Source organism: Hyla sarda, chromosome 3 (genome assembly GCF_029499605.1).
Source record: "Hyla sarda isolate aHylSar1 chromosome 3, aHylSar1.hap1, whole genome shotgun sequence".
Lineage (NCBI taxonomy): Eukaryota > Metazoa > Chordata > Amphibia > Anura > Hylidae > Hyla > Hyla sarda.
The window spans coordinates 335095755-335114172 of NC_079191.1; the positions used below are offsets into that span (position 1 = coordinate 335095755).

General features: G+C 41.8%; 1 protein-coding gene across 6 annotated transcripts in view; it reads left to right on the plus strand.

Moving 5' to 3' along the window:
• Positions 1-18418, plus strand: part of VIT (vitrin) — a 163867-nt gene that overhangs the window by 126283 nt on the left and 19166 nt on the right. For 5 of the 6 annotated variants that reach the window (XM_056567358.1, XM_056567359.1, XM_056567357.1 and 2 more), the window contains 8 exons: positions 618-686; positions 2184-2252; positions 2929-2997; positions 3079-3147; positions 6837-6899; positions 13697-13759; positions 15319-15384; positions 16836-16901. In XM_056567358.1, coding sequence (XP_056423333.1) covers positions 618-686; positions 2184-2252; positions 2929-2997; positions 3079-3147; positions 6837-6899; positions 13697-13759; positions 15319-15384; positions 16836-16901 — 534 coding nt within the window. The remainder of the gene's footprint in view (positions 1-617; positions 687-2183; positions 2253-2928; positions 2998-3078; positions 3148-6836; positions 6900-13696; positions 13760-15318; positions 15385-16835; positions 16902-18418) is intronic. The other variant, XM_056567361.1, reaches the window with a different exon arrangement.

The following is an 18418-nucleotide window of genomic DNA, read 5'->3' on the forward strand; positions in this document are numbered from 1 at the left end:
TGTTTAAGTTATGTGTTTTTGTGTCCACTGTTGTTTTCCTTGTGAATTAATGTGGCTCAAGTGTTTGTAAATTTGTGGCGCAGCACCAAACAAGTGGCACAGTGCATTGAAAAGATTTCACATAAACCAACCCCTAGATTGCTCACAGGACACAAAAGAAGTCACTAATTTTCCTCAAAAGGGAAGTGAATGATGGAGTCGAAGGGGGCAGTAGTAGTGTAGTAACGAAACAAAGATCACAGTCTAGACTGCATTAAAAGCATCCATTGTATTGTTAAGCAGAGCTATTATAACTGCAGAACTTACTAGTGACCACAGCACTGATATGACAACCATTTTTGCAAATAACTTCAAAACAGAAAGCAAATTCCACAACAATGTATGTGTTTTGCTTTCTATTTTAACAGTAAATTTCTATTCATTGTAAAATAATAGCATTTCTACTGTTTATTAAAAAATAAATACTAATAATAACATATTATACTTAATAAAACACAAACATAAATCAACAGATGAACTGGAAACTAAAAGATTTTTGGAGGGGGTTGCATGTTACCTGTCATCCTAATATTTAAAAATTTCTACATGGCTTAATATATTTTACTGATTTACTGCAGTTTCTCCCCGTCGTGACTGGCAAAGCCCAAGCCGAGTGAACATTCCAGTTGTGCAGCGTCGACCACAAGGTAAAAAGAGGTTTTCGAATCTCTAAAAAAATGTGTGCATATCATTTAAATACAATTTAATCTATCAATTTTAATAGCCTCCGTCTGTGCAAAAACTAGCAATGTTTTGCCCTTATACACCACCCACTACACTTTTTTTTATGGGTGTCTTTGTGTAAAAAGAGGCATTGCCTAACCCCATCTAATGTATTGCAATATACATCAGTGTACTAGCCTATACTGTATTGTGTAGCTGAAATCTACACCAGCTCAGATCTTGAAGATGGGATGATATACATCCTATCCACTTCTTCACCTGCAATATCTACACCTCCCTGACATTTCCTTTTTCAACTTTCTCTAGTGGCTCATTTCAAATACTGATTAAAAGGAAAATTGAGGCTCAGGATCTTGAATACTGGATAGACATTTATTAATTAATTGTTTCAAATATGTAATGTGCTCCGTGAGGCACAGGGCCCTTGTGGGTCAGCGGGGACACAAAATACAATTTAATAAATTATAAAATTACATAGATAGCATAGAATACATTATAATATAAAAATATGTAATAAAACACAATCAATATAAAAGCCACACGTCTGTGGATATTCCAGCCTGTAAGAATAAAATAGTGGTGCATGTGTCTTTTGAATAGAAACGAATATGTAAAGTGCTAAATTGTACTGTTCAATGCGCTGTTTGTAGAATGAGTGGTATCCGTTGGCAACAATGTAACAATTATTGCATGGTAACAATGTCTGGTATACTAGCAGTGTTTATGAGCAAACAGTTGCAATGTTAATTATACTTACAGTACTGAAGAGCTGAAGGATAGACTCAGCTGTCTCATATGGATAGCGGTGATAGTGGGCTTCAAAGATGGGGACTGCAGCGCTTCAATGAGCTGTGAATTTTTCCAAATCTCATAGAATGCGCGGAGAGAATGTTCAAATTCACGGTCCTATTATGTGTGGCATATGCTGATAGAGACTCAGCCGTCTCAGAAGTTACAGCAATAATGAAAGATCCAGTTTTTTTGAGGCTGTACAGGTAATCCCTGATGCGGTCAGAGGGTATGTGGCATCCTTGTGGCCGTGGCAATGCGCATAAGTACCTGGGGCTTAGCGGATGCCGTATAAGCGCAATAGCTGTATTCCAATATAGAGGCTGGGTATATGTGGCGTTAGTCCTCCATAGGACTTTTCTTCAGCAGCTTTAAGATCTTTTCAAATACTACCTCATAATAGAAGGGTGGTTGCAAGTACAGGCAATGTCTGTTCGAAGAGAGGAATCATGAAAACTATAGTCCTTTACATTAGTAGGTAAACCCATTGGAAGTCCTGGCAGCATGAAAACAACTGTGCTGAACAGAGTTGGTCATTCAGAAACATTTTTGTACTGTACTATTCTGTATTTTCTAAGCTTGAAAACCGCTTTAAATACAGTTACATACTAGATTTAACTTCTAATATCCACAATTGCAAATGCTAGCTAACCATGTCTTTATTTCCATAGCCCCAGAGAGCAGCAATGTTGCACCCCCAGCTAATCCAAATTGGTCTGTAGACACATATGACTATGAAGGTAAAAGCTATTTTTTTTCTAAATTAAAGTTAATGGCCAAAAATATTCAACCACTGTGAATAAATAATATTCTCTGCCTTAATGACATTAGCCCACCTATTTGAGAATGCACTTCACAGTGGACTTTTTAGAGGGTGTCAATTCCTTCAAGGGAATGTATCACCAATTTTTTTTTTATCAAAACAAAACTAAATACTGATGCATATTCTTTCCTTCTTAACTGTTTCATTTTCTGATTGGAGATTTTTTATTTGATTTTCTGTACTTGATTCTGGGGGCAGCCATGTTGCCTGAGCTGTTGCTGTGCTCTTCTCATAGCTAAGCTTCATAACATCCACATTGACATAGAAAACTAGCATCTCGAGATGACTCAATAACGTTTATGGAATGTTTTAGGTATAATCTGTAGCCTGTGCATGGGTCACAAGAATGGTCACACAATGCCTTTTTTTTTTTTACAAAAGGATATAATATTGTTGTGTGCTGACATTGTTATGACTACCATCTATTTCCAATCTTGCTCAATGTTTCTGAATACATTAAAATGGAGTATAAAATGTAATATTGGTAAAGATGAGATAGCTGTACACTAAATTTGTACACATTTTGTAATATACTGCTATTGTGGTAGTAAGCAACATATCCATTGGTAATATGAGCTGTTCATCTGTTTCAGTATCCCAAAGGCGTGATTCATTAAGCCAGAATCAACGACTAAATGTACCCCCAGTACGCAGACCAGCAGGTATGTGCATCACAGTTAAACAACAACCTAAACAACATCCTGTATCATAGTACATAACCCCAACTGATTTCAAATTTTTAGTTCCAGAAAGTAGCAATGTTGCTCCCCCTGCTGCACCTTCCTGGCCCGTGGAAACACGTGATACTCAAGGTAACCTAGAGAGATGTTATTTCAGTGCTACTAGAAATAATCCAGACTTAATTCAACAATGTATTAACATTAAAAAGTTACCATAGTTGAACTCCTGCCTGTTCTCAAGATCAGTGAGGAGAGACACAGGTCCACACTAGTGTTGAGTAGCATAGGCCATATTCGAATTTGTGATATTTTGCGAATATATGGACGAATATTCGTCATATATTCGCTAAATTCGCATATTTGTAATATTCGCGTTTTATTTTCGCATATGCGAAAATTCACGTATGCGAAAATTAACATATGCAAAAATTAGCATAAACCTAAATTAGCATATGCTAATTTTCACATATGCAAAAATTTGCATGCCAGTCTCACACAGTAGTATTAGAGCCTTCTTTACACCACACAAGCTGGAAGCAGAGAGGGATGATCACTGTGATGTTTATTGTGAAAAAAAAAAAACATTTTTTAAAAATTTAAAATATTCGCGAGCAACACTAGTCCACACTGGGTATTTGGGTTGCTGAAGAAACCAAATGACACCCAGCAAGTTCCATGCACAAGTCCTATTAATTCGTAATGGGCTCATGCACATAACTTGCTGGGCGTCGTATGGTTGCTTCAGCAATCCACCCACCCAGCATGGACCTGCATTTCTTCCTGCAGATCTGAAAAACGGAAGAGAGTTCAACTTTACGGGTACCCTTTAAAATGTATTGCTATACATTGGTAAATAGACTACTTCACATAAGTACTCCTACAGATAACGCCTGTAGACTTTACAGAAGTAACAGAGGTTCATAATTAATTAAGGAACCCATTATCAAATACAGTGTTAGGGTATCCTGAATTAATTGAGTACCGGTAGTTACCCCTGGTCAGGACCCTCATCTTTTAGCCAAAATGGAGATCAGCTACAAATCTTTCCCCCAGGAGGACCCAGCACATCTCTACATTACATGGACAACCCTTAAAGGAGTTGCCCAGGCATTACTGATAAATAAAAAGCTGTTCTGGCTGCAGGGAATATGAAAACCATGTATACTTACCGGTCCTGCTCCCTGCCATGCCAGTTTCCAGGCTACCCAGTCTCTGCTTTGCATATACAGCAAAGATCTCTCTATGAGGCATTTACCTTTTTTATAAGGTTTTTTATAAGGTATCAGGTTTGAAAAAGAGGACGGCGAAGGGAGCGTAGAAACAAGCAAGTGTCATGGCACGTGGTCTTTCTTTGTTCCTGTAGCTTTAAAAAATATATATTTATTTTTTCATTTCATGAATGTGGCCCTCAATATTTTATTGAAAAGCTATCTCAAGTGGTTGAAAACAGGAAAATGTTGCTACTTACTATATCATGCAGCTGTGTGTTTTTAAGCTGTTCTAAGCATAAACAAGGAGAAAGATATGTTTCCTTCAAAGGTTAAACCTAAATCCATATCTTATGCCCTTTTCAATGAGGCTTCTCTTTTACAATTTACATATCAACCAGGTTGACTTAGGCAATAGTACAGCGACATCATTGATAGGTTGTTTACCGTGCACTATCTTTAAAGGCCAGATCAAACATCATTTGCATAAGTTTGAAATTAATTTGTTTGATCGTGATGTTCCATTCCTTCCAAAGCTATAATTTTTTTGCAAATGGTTTTACTCAAGCCATCATTATTGGGTTGCCCAAAGAAATACTATACTGTATACTTGGAAATGAGTTCTATGAAAATCCATGGTTAATGTGGTAAATCTAGAAAAGGGAGATAGGTCAGCCACAGTGGAAGGAATACTCTAGGTATTTTGTTGGGCCAAATGGACAGAACATGATTTAGGTATTCAGAAAATAGAAAGAAGGTTGGTCTCGTCCCTTCAGGCCTTGCTCCAGGCATAACACTGTGTTTTGCCTACTCTGTTCCTTAAATGGATAATTAAATATTCAAACTACATTTTATATACATACAGTGAAACCTCTCTTAAAGTCCACCTCTTCGGGAAGATCTCCCCCTGACCAGATTGGGTGTGTCCACCAAATATTTTTGCATAGTGACCATTTTCTTCTAGAAGACCATCCTCAAAAAGACCACTTATAAATGCAAATTGTGGTGGTGTTTTTTCAAAGAGGTTTCATTGTATCTTGTCTACATAAAAAGTTCAGAAGCTTTAAAATTAAACGATCATTCACTGTTAAAGGGGTACTCTGGGGAACTGAACTTATCAGACACCTATTCCCTAAGCAGAGAATAGGCTATAAGTGTCTAATCGTGTGGGATGGAGGGAGGGTCAAACAGCTTGAACCCCCCCCCCCCCTGATCTCCAGTACAGGGCCACAGCTACTTGCCCATCCTCGTTGCACCCACCTTCCTGGCCAAGCGCAAGTGACGGCCTGCTCAGCCAATGATCAAATTGGCTGAGTGGGCCCTAACTTGCTCTTAGGAAGGTGGAAACTCCCCGGAGTACCCCTTTAAATTTTACCCTACAAATAATTGTCATCAATTTTAATGTAATATGTATGGGCACCTTACTTCCATTTTTTTTTCTGTATACATTATCTTGACTTATTGAAAATTTTAGATTCAAAATGTAATATATTAGAGCACAAAATTTATTACAGCAACAACATTATCACTGTTTCCAAATAGCAGATTTGTGAATGCAGCTCTGGTCTAGCTCAGCACCACACTTTTTTTTACACTATGCCAAAATACAAGATTTAAATTAAAAATGAGTTCAGGAAGAGTGACAAAATATTCAGCTTTTTATTCAAGAAAATATCCATACAAGAAAATGTATCATAATGATTATTTTAATTTCCTTGATCCTCAAGCCGTTACTGCCGAAAAGCTTCTATGTTCTTGCAAATGTCTTGCAAATATAGATGGTTTATCCAAGAATGCAATGGGTCAATGTTAATTCACCCTGATACCCTTTCCTGGTGAAGGGATCCCCCACATTAGTGAGCATATTTTATCTTAATGAAGAAGAGATGCATAAACAGTCAAGCTTTTCTGTTCCTGTACCTCTTATTCTCTATGATAATTTCTCAGCTTTGATCATGAGATTTATAATCCTTTGTTCTTGGGCTTAGGGCTCTATTACATGGGAAAGTTATCGGCCAAATAGACCAATAATCACCCAGTGCAATGTAATTGGCCTAGAAATGAGACAATTAACCAGAAAACGCTTAATCATCTGCTGATCGCATAAGTTTCTTCTCATCAAATTCTCATTTGTCGGCTGCACGTTACCCTAGGTACTGTAACAGATGATGTGTAGCCGATAAGTGATTGACGTAAAGGGTCACACAAATGATTCAGGAATCATTGGAGTAGTCCTGCCCACCTGATAACTGGGCCATGTAGAAGGCTTATTAAACAAGGGCTGATCTAAGCGTTCAGAGGTCATATGACACAGGGGTCTGACTGCATAGTACAGTCCATAGAAATATCTATTTATAAGAGGGAAAACCCTGATAACCAACCTTTCTGGACTATAAGTGGCCAAAATAGTATAAATATATATTGTGTCTCAGTCTATCTAGAACTGTAGCTGTACATATATATCCATTGTATTCTGATATGAGAATGAGACAATAAGCCTTATGTCATAAAAATGGCTGTACTGCTATGATATATTGTATAAGAATGTTATGTATGTCATGTATTTCATGTAGACATCTAATCAACATCTTAACATATTTTATGACCTTTCAGTTTCCAATCCTAAAACTAGCATGTCAGAATTTGACAGATGGGTCTCCGGCTTTTCTCAGAGTAGTAAGTATGATTATTTATGAAAAAATATTCTAATATCTAGTGCACACTTTGTAAAAATGATTTTACACATTATTTTAATTGAATATTTGACAATTTCTTATGAAGAGGGCTGATGTCTTACACAGTAATTCATTAGTTGGCTCAGAATTAAGCTTTTCTATTGCTACCTGTGCACACCATGTACAAAAAGACGAGATCTAGAAGTAACAAGAAAGCAGTAAATATCATGTAAAGAGCAGAAGAGCACATGTAGTGCCGATAGATAGCAGTACAGATAGTGTAGTGCAGGTAAAGGGCAGTACATGTCATGTAAATTGCAGTAGAGAACATGTAGTGCAGGTAGAGAGCAGTATAATTTATATATACAGCAATAGAGCACATGTAGTGCCGGAAGAGAACAGTACATGTCATGTAAATAGCAGCACAGTACCTGTGGTGAAGGTATAGACCATTATAATTCATGTAAAGAGCGGTAGAGCACATGTAGTGCAGGTAGAGCGCAGTATAATTCATGTAAACAGCAATAGGGCACATGTAGTGCCGGTAGAGAGCAGTACAGGTAGTGTATAGAGCAGTAGAGCACATGTAGTACAGGTAAAGGGCAGTACATGCCATGTAAAATGCATTAGAGCACATGCAGTACAGGTCATGTAAAGAGCAGAAGAGCACATGTAGTGCAGGTAGAGAGCAGTACAGGTCATGTAAAGAGCAGAAGTGCACGTGTAGTGCAGGTAGAGAGCAGTATAATTCATGTAAACAGCAATAGAGAACATGTAGTGCAGGAAGAGAACAGTACCATGTCATGTAAAGAGCAGTAGAGCACGTGTAGTGCAGGTAAAGAACTGTACAGGGCATGTAAAGAGCGGTAGAGCACATGTAGTGCAGGTAAAGAGCAGTACAGGGCATGTAAAGAGCGGTAGAGCACATGTAGTGCAGGTAAAGAGCAGTACAGGGCATGTAAGGAGCGGTAGAGCACATGTAGTGCAGGTAAAGAGCAGTACAGGGCATGTAAGGAGTGGTAGAGCACATGTAGTGTAGGTAAAGAGCAGTACAGGGTATGTAAAGAGCGGTAGAGCACATGTAGTACAGGTAAAGGGGAGTACAGGGTATGTAAAGAGCGGTAGAGCACATGTAGTACAGGTAAAGAGCAGTACAGGGCATGTAAGGAGCGGTAGAGCACATGTAGTGCAGGTAAAGAGCAGTGCAGGGCATGTAAGGAGTGGTAGAGCACATGTAGTGTAGGTAAAGAGCAGTACAGGGTATGTAAAGAGCGGTAGAGCACATGTAGTACAGGTAAAGGGCAGTACAGGGTATGTAAAGAGCGGTGGAGCACATGTAGTGCAGGTAAAGGGCAGTACAGGGCATGTAAGGAGCGGTAGAGCACATGTAGTGCAGGTAAAGAGCAGTACAGGGCATGTAAAGAGCGGTAGAGCACATGTAGTGTAGGTAAAGAGCAGTACAGGGTATGTAAAGAGCGGTAGAGCACATGTAGTACAGGTAAAGGGCTGTACAGGGTATGTAAAGAGCGGTGGAGCACATGTAGTGCAGGTAAAGGGCAGTACAGGGCATGTAAGGAGCGGTAGAGCACATGCAGTGCAGGTAAAGAGCAGTACATGGCATGTAAAGAGCGGTAGAGCACATGTAGTACAGGTAAAGGGCAGTACAGGGCATGTAAAGAGCGATAGAGCACATGTAGTGCAGGTAAAGAGCAGTACAGGGCATGTAAGGAGTGGAAGAGCACATGTAGTGCAGATAAAGAGCAGTACAGGGCATGTAAAGAGCGGTAGAGCACATGTAGTGTAGGTAAAGAGCAGTACAGGGTATGAAAAGAGCGGTAGAGCACATGTAGTACAGGTAAAGGGCAGTACATTGTATGTAAAGAGCGGTGGAGCACATGTAGTGCAGGTAAAGGGCAGTACAGGGCATGTAAGGAGCGGTAGAGCACATGTAGTGCAGGTAAAGAGCAGTACAGGGCATGTAAAGAGCGGTAGAGCACATGTAGTGTAGGTAAAGAGCAGTACAGGGTATGTAAAGAGCGGTAGAGCACATGTAGTACAGGTAAAGGGCTGTACAGGGTATGTAAAGAGCGGTGGAGCACATGTAGTGCAGGTAAAGGGCAGTACAGGGCATGTAAGGAGCTGTAGAGCACATGTAGTGTAGGTAAAGAGCAGTACAGGGTATGTAAAGAGCGGTAGAGCACATGTAGTACAGGTAAAGGGCTGTACAGGGTATGTAAAGAGCGGTGGAGCACATGTAGTACAGGTAAAGGGCTGTACAGGGCATGTAAGGAGCGGTAGAGTACATGTAGTGCAGATAAAGAGCAGTACATGGCATGTAAAGAGCGGTAGAGCACATGTAGTACAGGTAAAGGGCAGTACAGGGTATGTAAAGAGCGGAGGAGCACATGTAGTGCAGGTAAAGGGCAGTACAGGGCATGTAAGGAGCGGTAGAGCAGATGTAGTCCAGGTAAAGAGCAGTACAGGGCATGTAAAGAGCGGTAGAGCACATGTAGTGTAGGTAAAGAGCAGTACAGGGTATGTAAAGAGCGGTGGAGCACATGTAGTGCAGGTAAAGGGCAGTACAGGGCATGTAAGGAGCGGTAGAGCACATGTAGTGCAGGTAAAGAGCAGTACATGGCATGTAAAGAGCGGTAGAGCACATGTAGTACAGGTAAAGGGCAGTACAGGGCATGTAAAGAGCGGTAGAGCACATGTAGTGCAGGTAAAGAGCAGTACAGGGCATGTAAGGAGCGGAAGAGCACATGTAGTGCAGATAAAGAGCAGTACAGGGCATGTAAGGAGTGGTAGAGCACATGTAGTGCAGGTAAAGAGCAGTACAGGGTATGTAAAGAGCGGTAGAGCACATGTAGTACAGGTAAAGGGCAGTACAGGGTGTGTAAAGAGCGGTAGAGCACATGTAGTACAGGTCATGTAAGGAGCGGTAGAGCACATGTAGTACAGGTAAAGGGCAGTACAGGGTATGTAAAGAGCGGTAGAGCACATGTAGTACAGGTTAAGGGCAGTACAGGGCATGTAAGGAGTGGAAGAGCACATGTAGTGCAGATAAAGAGCAGTACAGGGCATGTAAAGAGCGGTAGAGCACATGTAGTGTAGGTAAAGAGCAGTACAGGGTATGAAAAGAGCGGTAGAGCACATGTAGTACAGGTAAAGGGCAGTACAGGGTATGTAAAGAGCGGTGGAGCACATGTAGTGCAGGTAAAGGGCAGTACAGGGCATGTAAGGAACGGTAGAGCACATGTAGTGCAGGTAAAGAGCAGTACAGGGCATGTAAAGAGCGGTAGAGCACATGTAGTGTAGGTAAAGAGCAGTACAGGGTATGTAAAGAGCGGTAGAGCACATGTAGTACAGGTAAAGGGCTGTACAGGGTATGTAAAGAGCGGTGGAGCACATGTAGTGCAGGTAAAGGGCAGTACAGGGCATGTAAGGAGCGGTAGAGCACATGTAGTGTAGGTAAAGAGCAGTACAGGGTATGTAAAGAGCGGTAGAGCACATGTAGTACAGGTAAAGGGCAGTACAGGGTATGTAAAGAGCGGTAGAGCACATATAGTGCAGGTAAAGGGCAGTACAGGGTATGTAAAGAGCGGTAGAGCACATGTAGTGCAGGTAAAGGGCAGTACAGGGCATGTAAGGAGCGGTAGAGCACATGTAGTACAGGTCATGTAAAGTGCAGTAGAACACATGCAGTGCAGGTAATGAGCAGTTTAAACCATGTTAACAGCAATAGAGCACAAGTAGTGCATGCAGAAAGTTGTGTACGTAAGTCATATAAATAGCAATAAAGCACATATAGTACAGGTAAAGAGCAGTATAGGTCATGTAAATAGCAGAAGAACACATGTAATACAGGTAGATATCAATTTCACAATGTTTTTTATTGAATTTTATAAACATAAGAAATGTAACATATATTATGACATCAGATGTGTCAGAGTTTACATATGAACATGCATAATAACCTTGACTGGTGGAGCATAATCGTTCATCCAAACAGTGTTATGCATATTCACAAAGGATCTATTAGGACCTTAATTGAAATTTGAGAGCAAGATAATAACAATAGGAAGGAAAACAATAAAACAATAAAATAGTGAGTCTCCATAACTTCTACAAAATCAATCAAAATTGCTGCATCAGGCAGTTGTCTGGTATTTGGTAGAATTCAGAATCAAGGTCTCACAAGAGTCAGCCGTCTTATACACTCGAAGAACCGCTCTTTTGTGTGTAGTAAGCTAAATTGTATCATTACTTAGTTCAGATAGTAAGGGTCTACGGGGGTTTATAAAGCTTAAAGGGGTATTCCAGGCAAAAACTTTTTTTTATATATCAACTGGCTATGGAAAGTTAAACAGATTTGTAAATTACCGTATATACTCGAGTATAGGCCGAGTTTTTCAGCACGATTTTTCGTGCTGAAAACACCCCCCTCGGCTTATACTCGAGTGAACTCCCCCACCCGCAGTGGTCTTCAACCTGCGGACCTCCAGAGGTTTCAAAACTACAACTCCCAGCAAGCCCGGGCAGCCATCGGCTGTCCGGGCTTGCTGGGAGTTGTAGTTTTGAAACCTCCGGAGGTCCGCAGGTTGAAGACCACTGCGGCCTTCAACATCATCCAGCCCCCTCTCACCCCCTTTAGTTCTGAGTACTCACCTCCGCTCGGCGCTGGTCCGGTCCTGCAGGGCTGTCCGGTGAGGAGGTGGTCCGGTGAGGAGGTGGTCCGGGCTGCTATCTTCACCGGGGAGGCCTCTTCTAAGCGCTTCGGGCCCGGCCTCAGAATAGTCACGTTGCCTTGACAACGACGCAGATACGTCGTTGTTAAGGCAACGGCTCTATTCCGGGCCGGAAGCGCGGAGAAGAGGCGCCCCCGGTGAAGATAGCAGCCCGGACCACCTCCTCACCGGACAGTCCTGCAGGACCGGACCAGCGCCGAGCGGAGGTGAGTACTCAGAACTAAAGGGGGTGAGAGGGGGCTGGATGATGTTGAAGGCCGCAGTGGTCTTCAACCTGCGGACCTCCGGAGGTTTCAAAACTACAACTCCCAGCAAGCCCGGACAGCCGATGGCTGCCCGGGCTTGCTGGGAGTTGTAGTTTTGAAACCTCTGGAGGTCCGCATGTTGAAGGCCGCAGTGGTCTTCAACCTGCGGACCTCCGGAGGTTTCAAAACTACAACTCCCAGCAAGCCCGGACAGCCGATGGCTGCCCGGGCTTGCTGGGAGTTGTAGTTTTGAAACCTCTGGAGGTCCGCATGTTGAAGGCCGCAGTGGTCTTCAACCTGCGGACCTCCGGAGGTTTCAAAACTACAACTCCCAGCAAGCCCGGACAGCCGATGGCTGCCCGGGCTTGCTGGGAGTTGTAGTTTTGAAACCTCTGGAGGTCCGCAGGTTGAAGACCACTGAGGGCGAATGATGAGAAGAGGATGATGAAGGGGGGGGGGGGTGTGGGGATGATGAAGGGGGGTGTGTGGGATGATTACAAGGGGATGATGAAGGGGGGATGTGTGGGATGATAAGGGGATGTGTGGGATGATGACAAGGGGATGATGAAGGGGGGATGTGTGGGATGATAAGGGGATGTGTGGGATGATGACAAGGGGATGATGAAGGGGGGATGTGTGGGATGATAAGGGGATGTGTGGGATGATGACAAGGGGATGATGAAGGGGGGATGTGTGGGATAAGGGGATGTGTGGGATGATGACAAGGGGATGATGAAGGGGGGATGTGTGGATAAGGGGATGTGTGGGATGATGACAAGGGGATGATGAAGGGGGGATGTGTGGGATAAGGGGATGTGTGGGATGATGACAAGGGGATGATGAAGGGGGGATGTGTGGGATGATGATGAAGGGGGGATGTGTGGGATGATAAGGGGATGTGTGGGATGATGACAAGGGGATGATGAAGGGGGGATGTGTGGGATGATGACAAGGGGATGATGAGGATGTTAATGACGGGTCTGGATGATGACAGGGGGGGATGAGGTATTTCCCACCCTAGGCTTATACTCGAGTCAATAACTTTTCCTGGGATTTTGGGTTGAAATTAGGGGTCTCGGCTTATACTCGGGTCGGCTTATACTCGAGTATATACGGTACTTCTATTAAAAAATCTTAATCCTTCCAATAGTTATTAGCTTCTGAAGTTTTCTGTCTAACTGCTCAATGATGATGTCACGTCCCGGAAGCTGTGCATGATGGGAAAATATCCCCATAGGAACTGCACAGCTCCCGGGACGTGAGTCCTCAGAAAGCAGTTAGACAGAAAACAGCAACTCAACTTCAGAAGCTAATAACTATTGGAAGGATTAAGATTTTTTTATAGAAGTAATTTACAAATCTACTTTCCGGAGCCAGTTGATATATGAAAAAAAAGTTTTTGCCCGGAATACCCCTTTAATCCAGGATTCCCATGAGGCTGTACACTCATCTCTTTTTCCCCTTTGACCAAAAAGTATTAGCTCATAGTTATAATGAGATAGCAGTAAATTACTTACAGCTCTGTATTGCAGAGAGTGCTACAACCACTTCCGCAAAACAAAGCTTATTCTCTATTTGCCCCAGTGTAATGTACTGATTCACTTTGGCCAACCATAGGTATTTTTCCATTGAAATTAATATGCCACCCTATCTAGTCATACAAAAACATCAGCATTTGTTGAAGTCAACTATCCTTGTTGCACCCTTACTGCATACTAAGGCAATTTTAAAGGAATGCCATCACTGTCTTTTCACTATATTCATGTTTTATGCTGAAAAATGTAATCTGATTTACTATATTCCAGATTCAAGAAACAGCGAATCAGAAACAACCTGGAAAGTGCCTGAAGAGATCCCTGAAACAAGGGGTAATACTAATATTGTTAATATTGTAGCAGTCTTGTTTTTAAATTTCTAATATTTCTTAATAAAAGTACTACGTTTTTGTCTGGTATTTACTTAATTCAATGTTTATTTTATTAAAATAAAATAATTTTACAACACAACGATTTTAATAATATAATATTAATTTAATATTTATATAATATCTATTTTAGTGCCTCTCCAATTTGGATTAGCGATTATTAGTTTAAAAAAATCTAAACAATCCTAGGTAGGTTAATTTGGGAAATAATAAGAGTCCTTTTAAAATACTTTAGATTTTGTGTCCCTAATGGTAGAAGGGGCCTTTTGATGCCAGACTGGAAGAGATATTTTTTGGCGGCCCAAGGCACTCTTTTGTTAAGATGGAAGGACCATTTTCTTTTTAAATGGCTCCTCGATGAATTTAAGTTTGGCCATATACTATATCTGTTAGAATCTGGACAGCTGGGAGGAGCTATGTTTGGTAGGATAGCCACTTGTGGTTTGTTTTTGAAAGTGGGGAGTTATATTAGTGCAACTGTCATCAAATCTGGGCCATACAACCTACACACAGCCTCTGTATTGTGTGCAGATTGTGCATTAGGCAGTGTTTTCACCTTCTTTCTGCCGTCCTTTATTACCTCAAAAAACTGTTTTGATGGAAGCCGCACACAGTCGGATAGGCGTGGCTGGGGTTCGCAATGCCTCGCCGCCACACCTATCCCCTGCACATCAGCGCTGGGACCGCTGTGTGATTGACACGCAGGTACCAGCGCATGTGCCCGTTTGCTTATCCCCTGTGCGGGCCGTGGCGTGTGTCATTATGCTCTGCTGTTATAAAAACTTTATTCAGATGGGCACCTTTAATTACTGAATATCTAATAGTGCCCACTATCCTCTTCTTCCTTCTTGCTGTGCCGGTGATCAGAGATGCGCGCTCTGTTGCTTCTATTCCCAGTGCCTAGAGGCAGAGAGGAAGCGTGCTCCCGGCCTCTAGCACTGGACATGCGCATAGAGGAGGTAGGCGTCGGGAGCGAGTGCTTGCCATGACGACACGTCGCGGCACGCTCAGGGGATAAGCTTAGGGGTGCATGTGCTGGAACCTCTGTTGCAATCACACAGTGGTCCCAGCGCTGACGTGCAGGGTAAAGGCGTGGCAGAGGCGGGGCATTGCGAACCTCGGCCACGCCTATCCGACTGTGTGCGACTTCCATCAAAACAGTTTTTTGGGGTAATAAAGGACGGCAAACAGAAGTTAAAAACACTGCCTAATGCACAATCTGCACACAGTACAGAGGCTGTGTGTAGGTTAAATGGCCCAGATTGATGACAGTTGCGCTTTAAAAGAGATTTAATAATTCTTATTTAATAATATAATTATATGTCTTTGTGACAGGAATGAGTTTAGTAAGTTTTTTATTTCTGCTTTGTTTTTACTCTTGTGTCCACTATTGTGGTTATATGATATTGATGTACTGTCCTGTAATTTTATTGTTTTATATAAAATATATCTGAAACAAATATATATATTTTATACATGTGTATATTTTTTCGTCTTTTTCAGTTCAAGTCAAACCAGAAGTAAGGGTTGAAGCAGTTCCAGACCCATGGAGAGGATTTTCAGAATCAGGTGTGTTTCATCATAAAATGTTAACTATAATGTTAACTATCTTACTTAGAAATCCCAATTCCTATGTATCTTATTCTGGAATTCTGAGTTATGGCTCGTTAACACAGGCAAATTTTATTGCTTGATTCTAGCTGCAAGTTTGAATGGGGACAAGCTCCCTGCGGCAGATTTTCGGCAGTAGAATTTCCGCTTTAGAAAATCTGATGCAGACCCCATTAAGGTTGTTTCCCCTGAGCACTCCTCATGTCCTGAGCATGCTTCATAGACCAGGAGATGTTATTTTATACAGTATGTGTATATAAATATACAGACACTTCTACACCCATTCATTGCTCCTATTACTCATGGTTTTACCGAGGATCTAAGGGGTTAACCCATGTTTTCCGACTATTTTAAAAGGATATGCTAAAGCATGCATTTCTACCAATTGTCAGGAGGATCTCACATGAAGACTGTGCTGGGCTATTTGGCTTTTGCATCTATCTGAATGTTATTAAAAGGGGTACTCCAGTGGAAAACATTTTGTTAAATCAACTGGTGCCAGAAAGTTAACAAATGTGTAAATACCTTCTATTTAAAAATCTTAATCCTTCCAGTACTTATCAGCTGCTGTATGTTCCACAGAAAGTTCTTTTCTTTTTTAATGTATTTTCTGTCTGACCACAGTGCTGTCTGCTGACACCTCTGTCCATGTCAGGAACTGTCCAGAGCAGGATAGGTTTGCTATAGGGATTTGCTCCTACTCTGGACAGTTCCTGACATGGACAGAGGTTTCAGCAGAGGGCACTGTGGTCAGACAGAAAAGAAATTCAAAAAGAAAAGAACTTCCTCTGTAATATAAAGTACTGATAAGCACTGATAAGTACTGGAAGGATTACAATTTTTAAATAGAAGTAATTTACAAATTTGTTTAACTTTCTGGCACCAGTCGATTAAAAATATTGTTTTCCACTGGAGTACCCCTTAAATCAAAATAATATAAAGCAGTCTTATAAGAAAATTATTGTTGACGCAGTTACCTTGAAAAACATGCATTCTCAGTTGTTTCCAGCACAGGGTCACCATGAATAATAGCTGTCAGCTTGTGATTAATGTGATAACCAATTGCACCTTTTATATCTTTCTTAGCTTGTTCATTGTCTAGGAAGTTGCTTTCTATTCCTTTTGTAAAGACTGGCATTTTCTCATTTATAGTGATTTTGGAGAGTCTAATCTGTAGACTAAAGTTTAGCACTTCATTTACAGACTCTTTATAATAGGCCCATCCTCTGCAGATGTATGATTAATGTTCCTTGGAATCTATGGAAGATCCAGTATATCATTTATTTTGTTCTTGTTCAGATACTGCTAGGAACTTCCCACCAGTATCTCAATATGCAGCTGTGATAGCATTATGTGTCTTATTAAATACCATGCTAGACTGATTACGTTGCTTTTGTTTCTTTGTACAGGAGGGCCAGTAAAGGAAGAAGTCCACTCAAGAGTGCCTGTTGAAACAGGGGCATTTGGAGGCACAAGTATGTGTTCATGTGCATGTGTGGTGGTTGTTTGTCACAACCCAAATAGTGGAGCGTTAAATGGAACCTGCCACATTAAAAATGTAGACCAGTTTGTAGGGCAGCATGTTATAGAGCAGGAGTACTCAACTGGTGGACTGTGGTCCAAACCTGGGCAGTGGCTGAAAAACATTGCCTCTGTCCACAGCTGCCTGCCTGCCCCAACCAGTTCGAGGAACTGTCAAGAGAAAGGATCTTATTTCCCCATTGCATTGCATTGGTGTCTTAATAACACCAATAAAACTAAATAGTCGAGAAACACATATACAAGAGAAGAAAGTAGCAATCAGGCACTACTGAGTATACAAAATAGCCGATGCTGTTAGATGGATAGTCTGTCCGTAAAACACCTGCTGCTGTAGGAGGGGTGATGGGCTATGCGGCTTCAGCACGATAGTGCTAGTATGTAGAGTAGTGTACTTCAAAAGCAATAGAAGTGAAAAGAATCGCACTCACCACAGCAACGTCCCCAAGACATAGGCTCTTTATTCCAAGAATCAGATGGAGCAGCAAACATAGGAAGAAGTAATTCCTTGGAGCGGAGAGTGAGAGCAGCCGCTCTCAAGATGCCGGGTTACACAGGAGGAGTGGCAACTAGTTTTGTGTCAGCCGACGCTTCTTCCGGCCAGGTGTGTACGGCCGGAAGAAGCGTCGGCTGACACAAAACTAGTTGCCACTCCTCCTGTTTGCCCCTGCATCTTGAGAGCGGCTGCTCTCACTCCCCGCTCCAAGGAATTGCTTCTTCCTATGTTTGCTGCTCCATCTGATTCTTGGAATAAAGAGCCTATGTCTTGGGGACGTTGCTGTGGTGAGTGCGATTCTTTTCACTTCTATTGCTTCTTGGAATAAATTATTATTAAATTATTATTTGGTTCAGAGCACAGTATTTGCCATTATTATATTGGGGGCAGAGCATTAGGCAGCATTGTACTCAGGGTAGTCTGTGGAAGTGTTATATTCAGGGGCAGAGTGTGTGAAAGTATTATAGATAGAGGCACAGTATGTGGAAGTATTACAGAAAGGGGTACAGTGTGTGGAAGTAATATAGATAGGGGCACAGTATGTGGAAGTATTAAAGAAAGGGATACAGTGTGTGGCAGTAAATTATCTGGGGCATAGTATGCAACAGCATTCAGGTCATACTAATGGGGTGGCCCAGTACGGGAGGTGTTACCCTGTACCCTTGCTGCCCAGTCCTGAATTGTGTCCCCTGCCACCCGCATCTGTTTATTGTATATAAACCCTATGTTATACATGTAAGAGTGTTATATCGTTAAGACTGTTTGCCATGTGATTTGTCATGTGATTGTTACCCAGGAGGTATAAGTGACCAGGTGACCTAGGGGTTACCAATGGGACCCACCAGAGTCTCCCCCATATAAGCCCTGGGCGGAGCCTCTGCACTCTCTCTTAGTCTTTGCTGTGCTCCAGTCAAGTCGTGCCTAAGTGTATGTCCAGAGTCATAGGAGGCCTCAAGT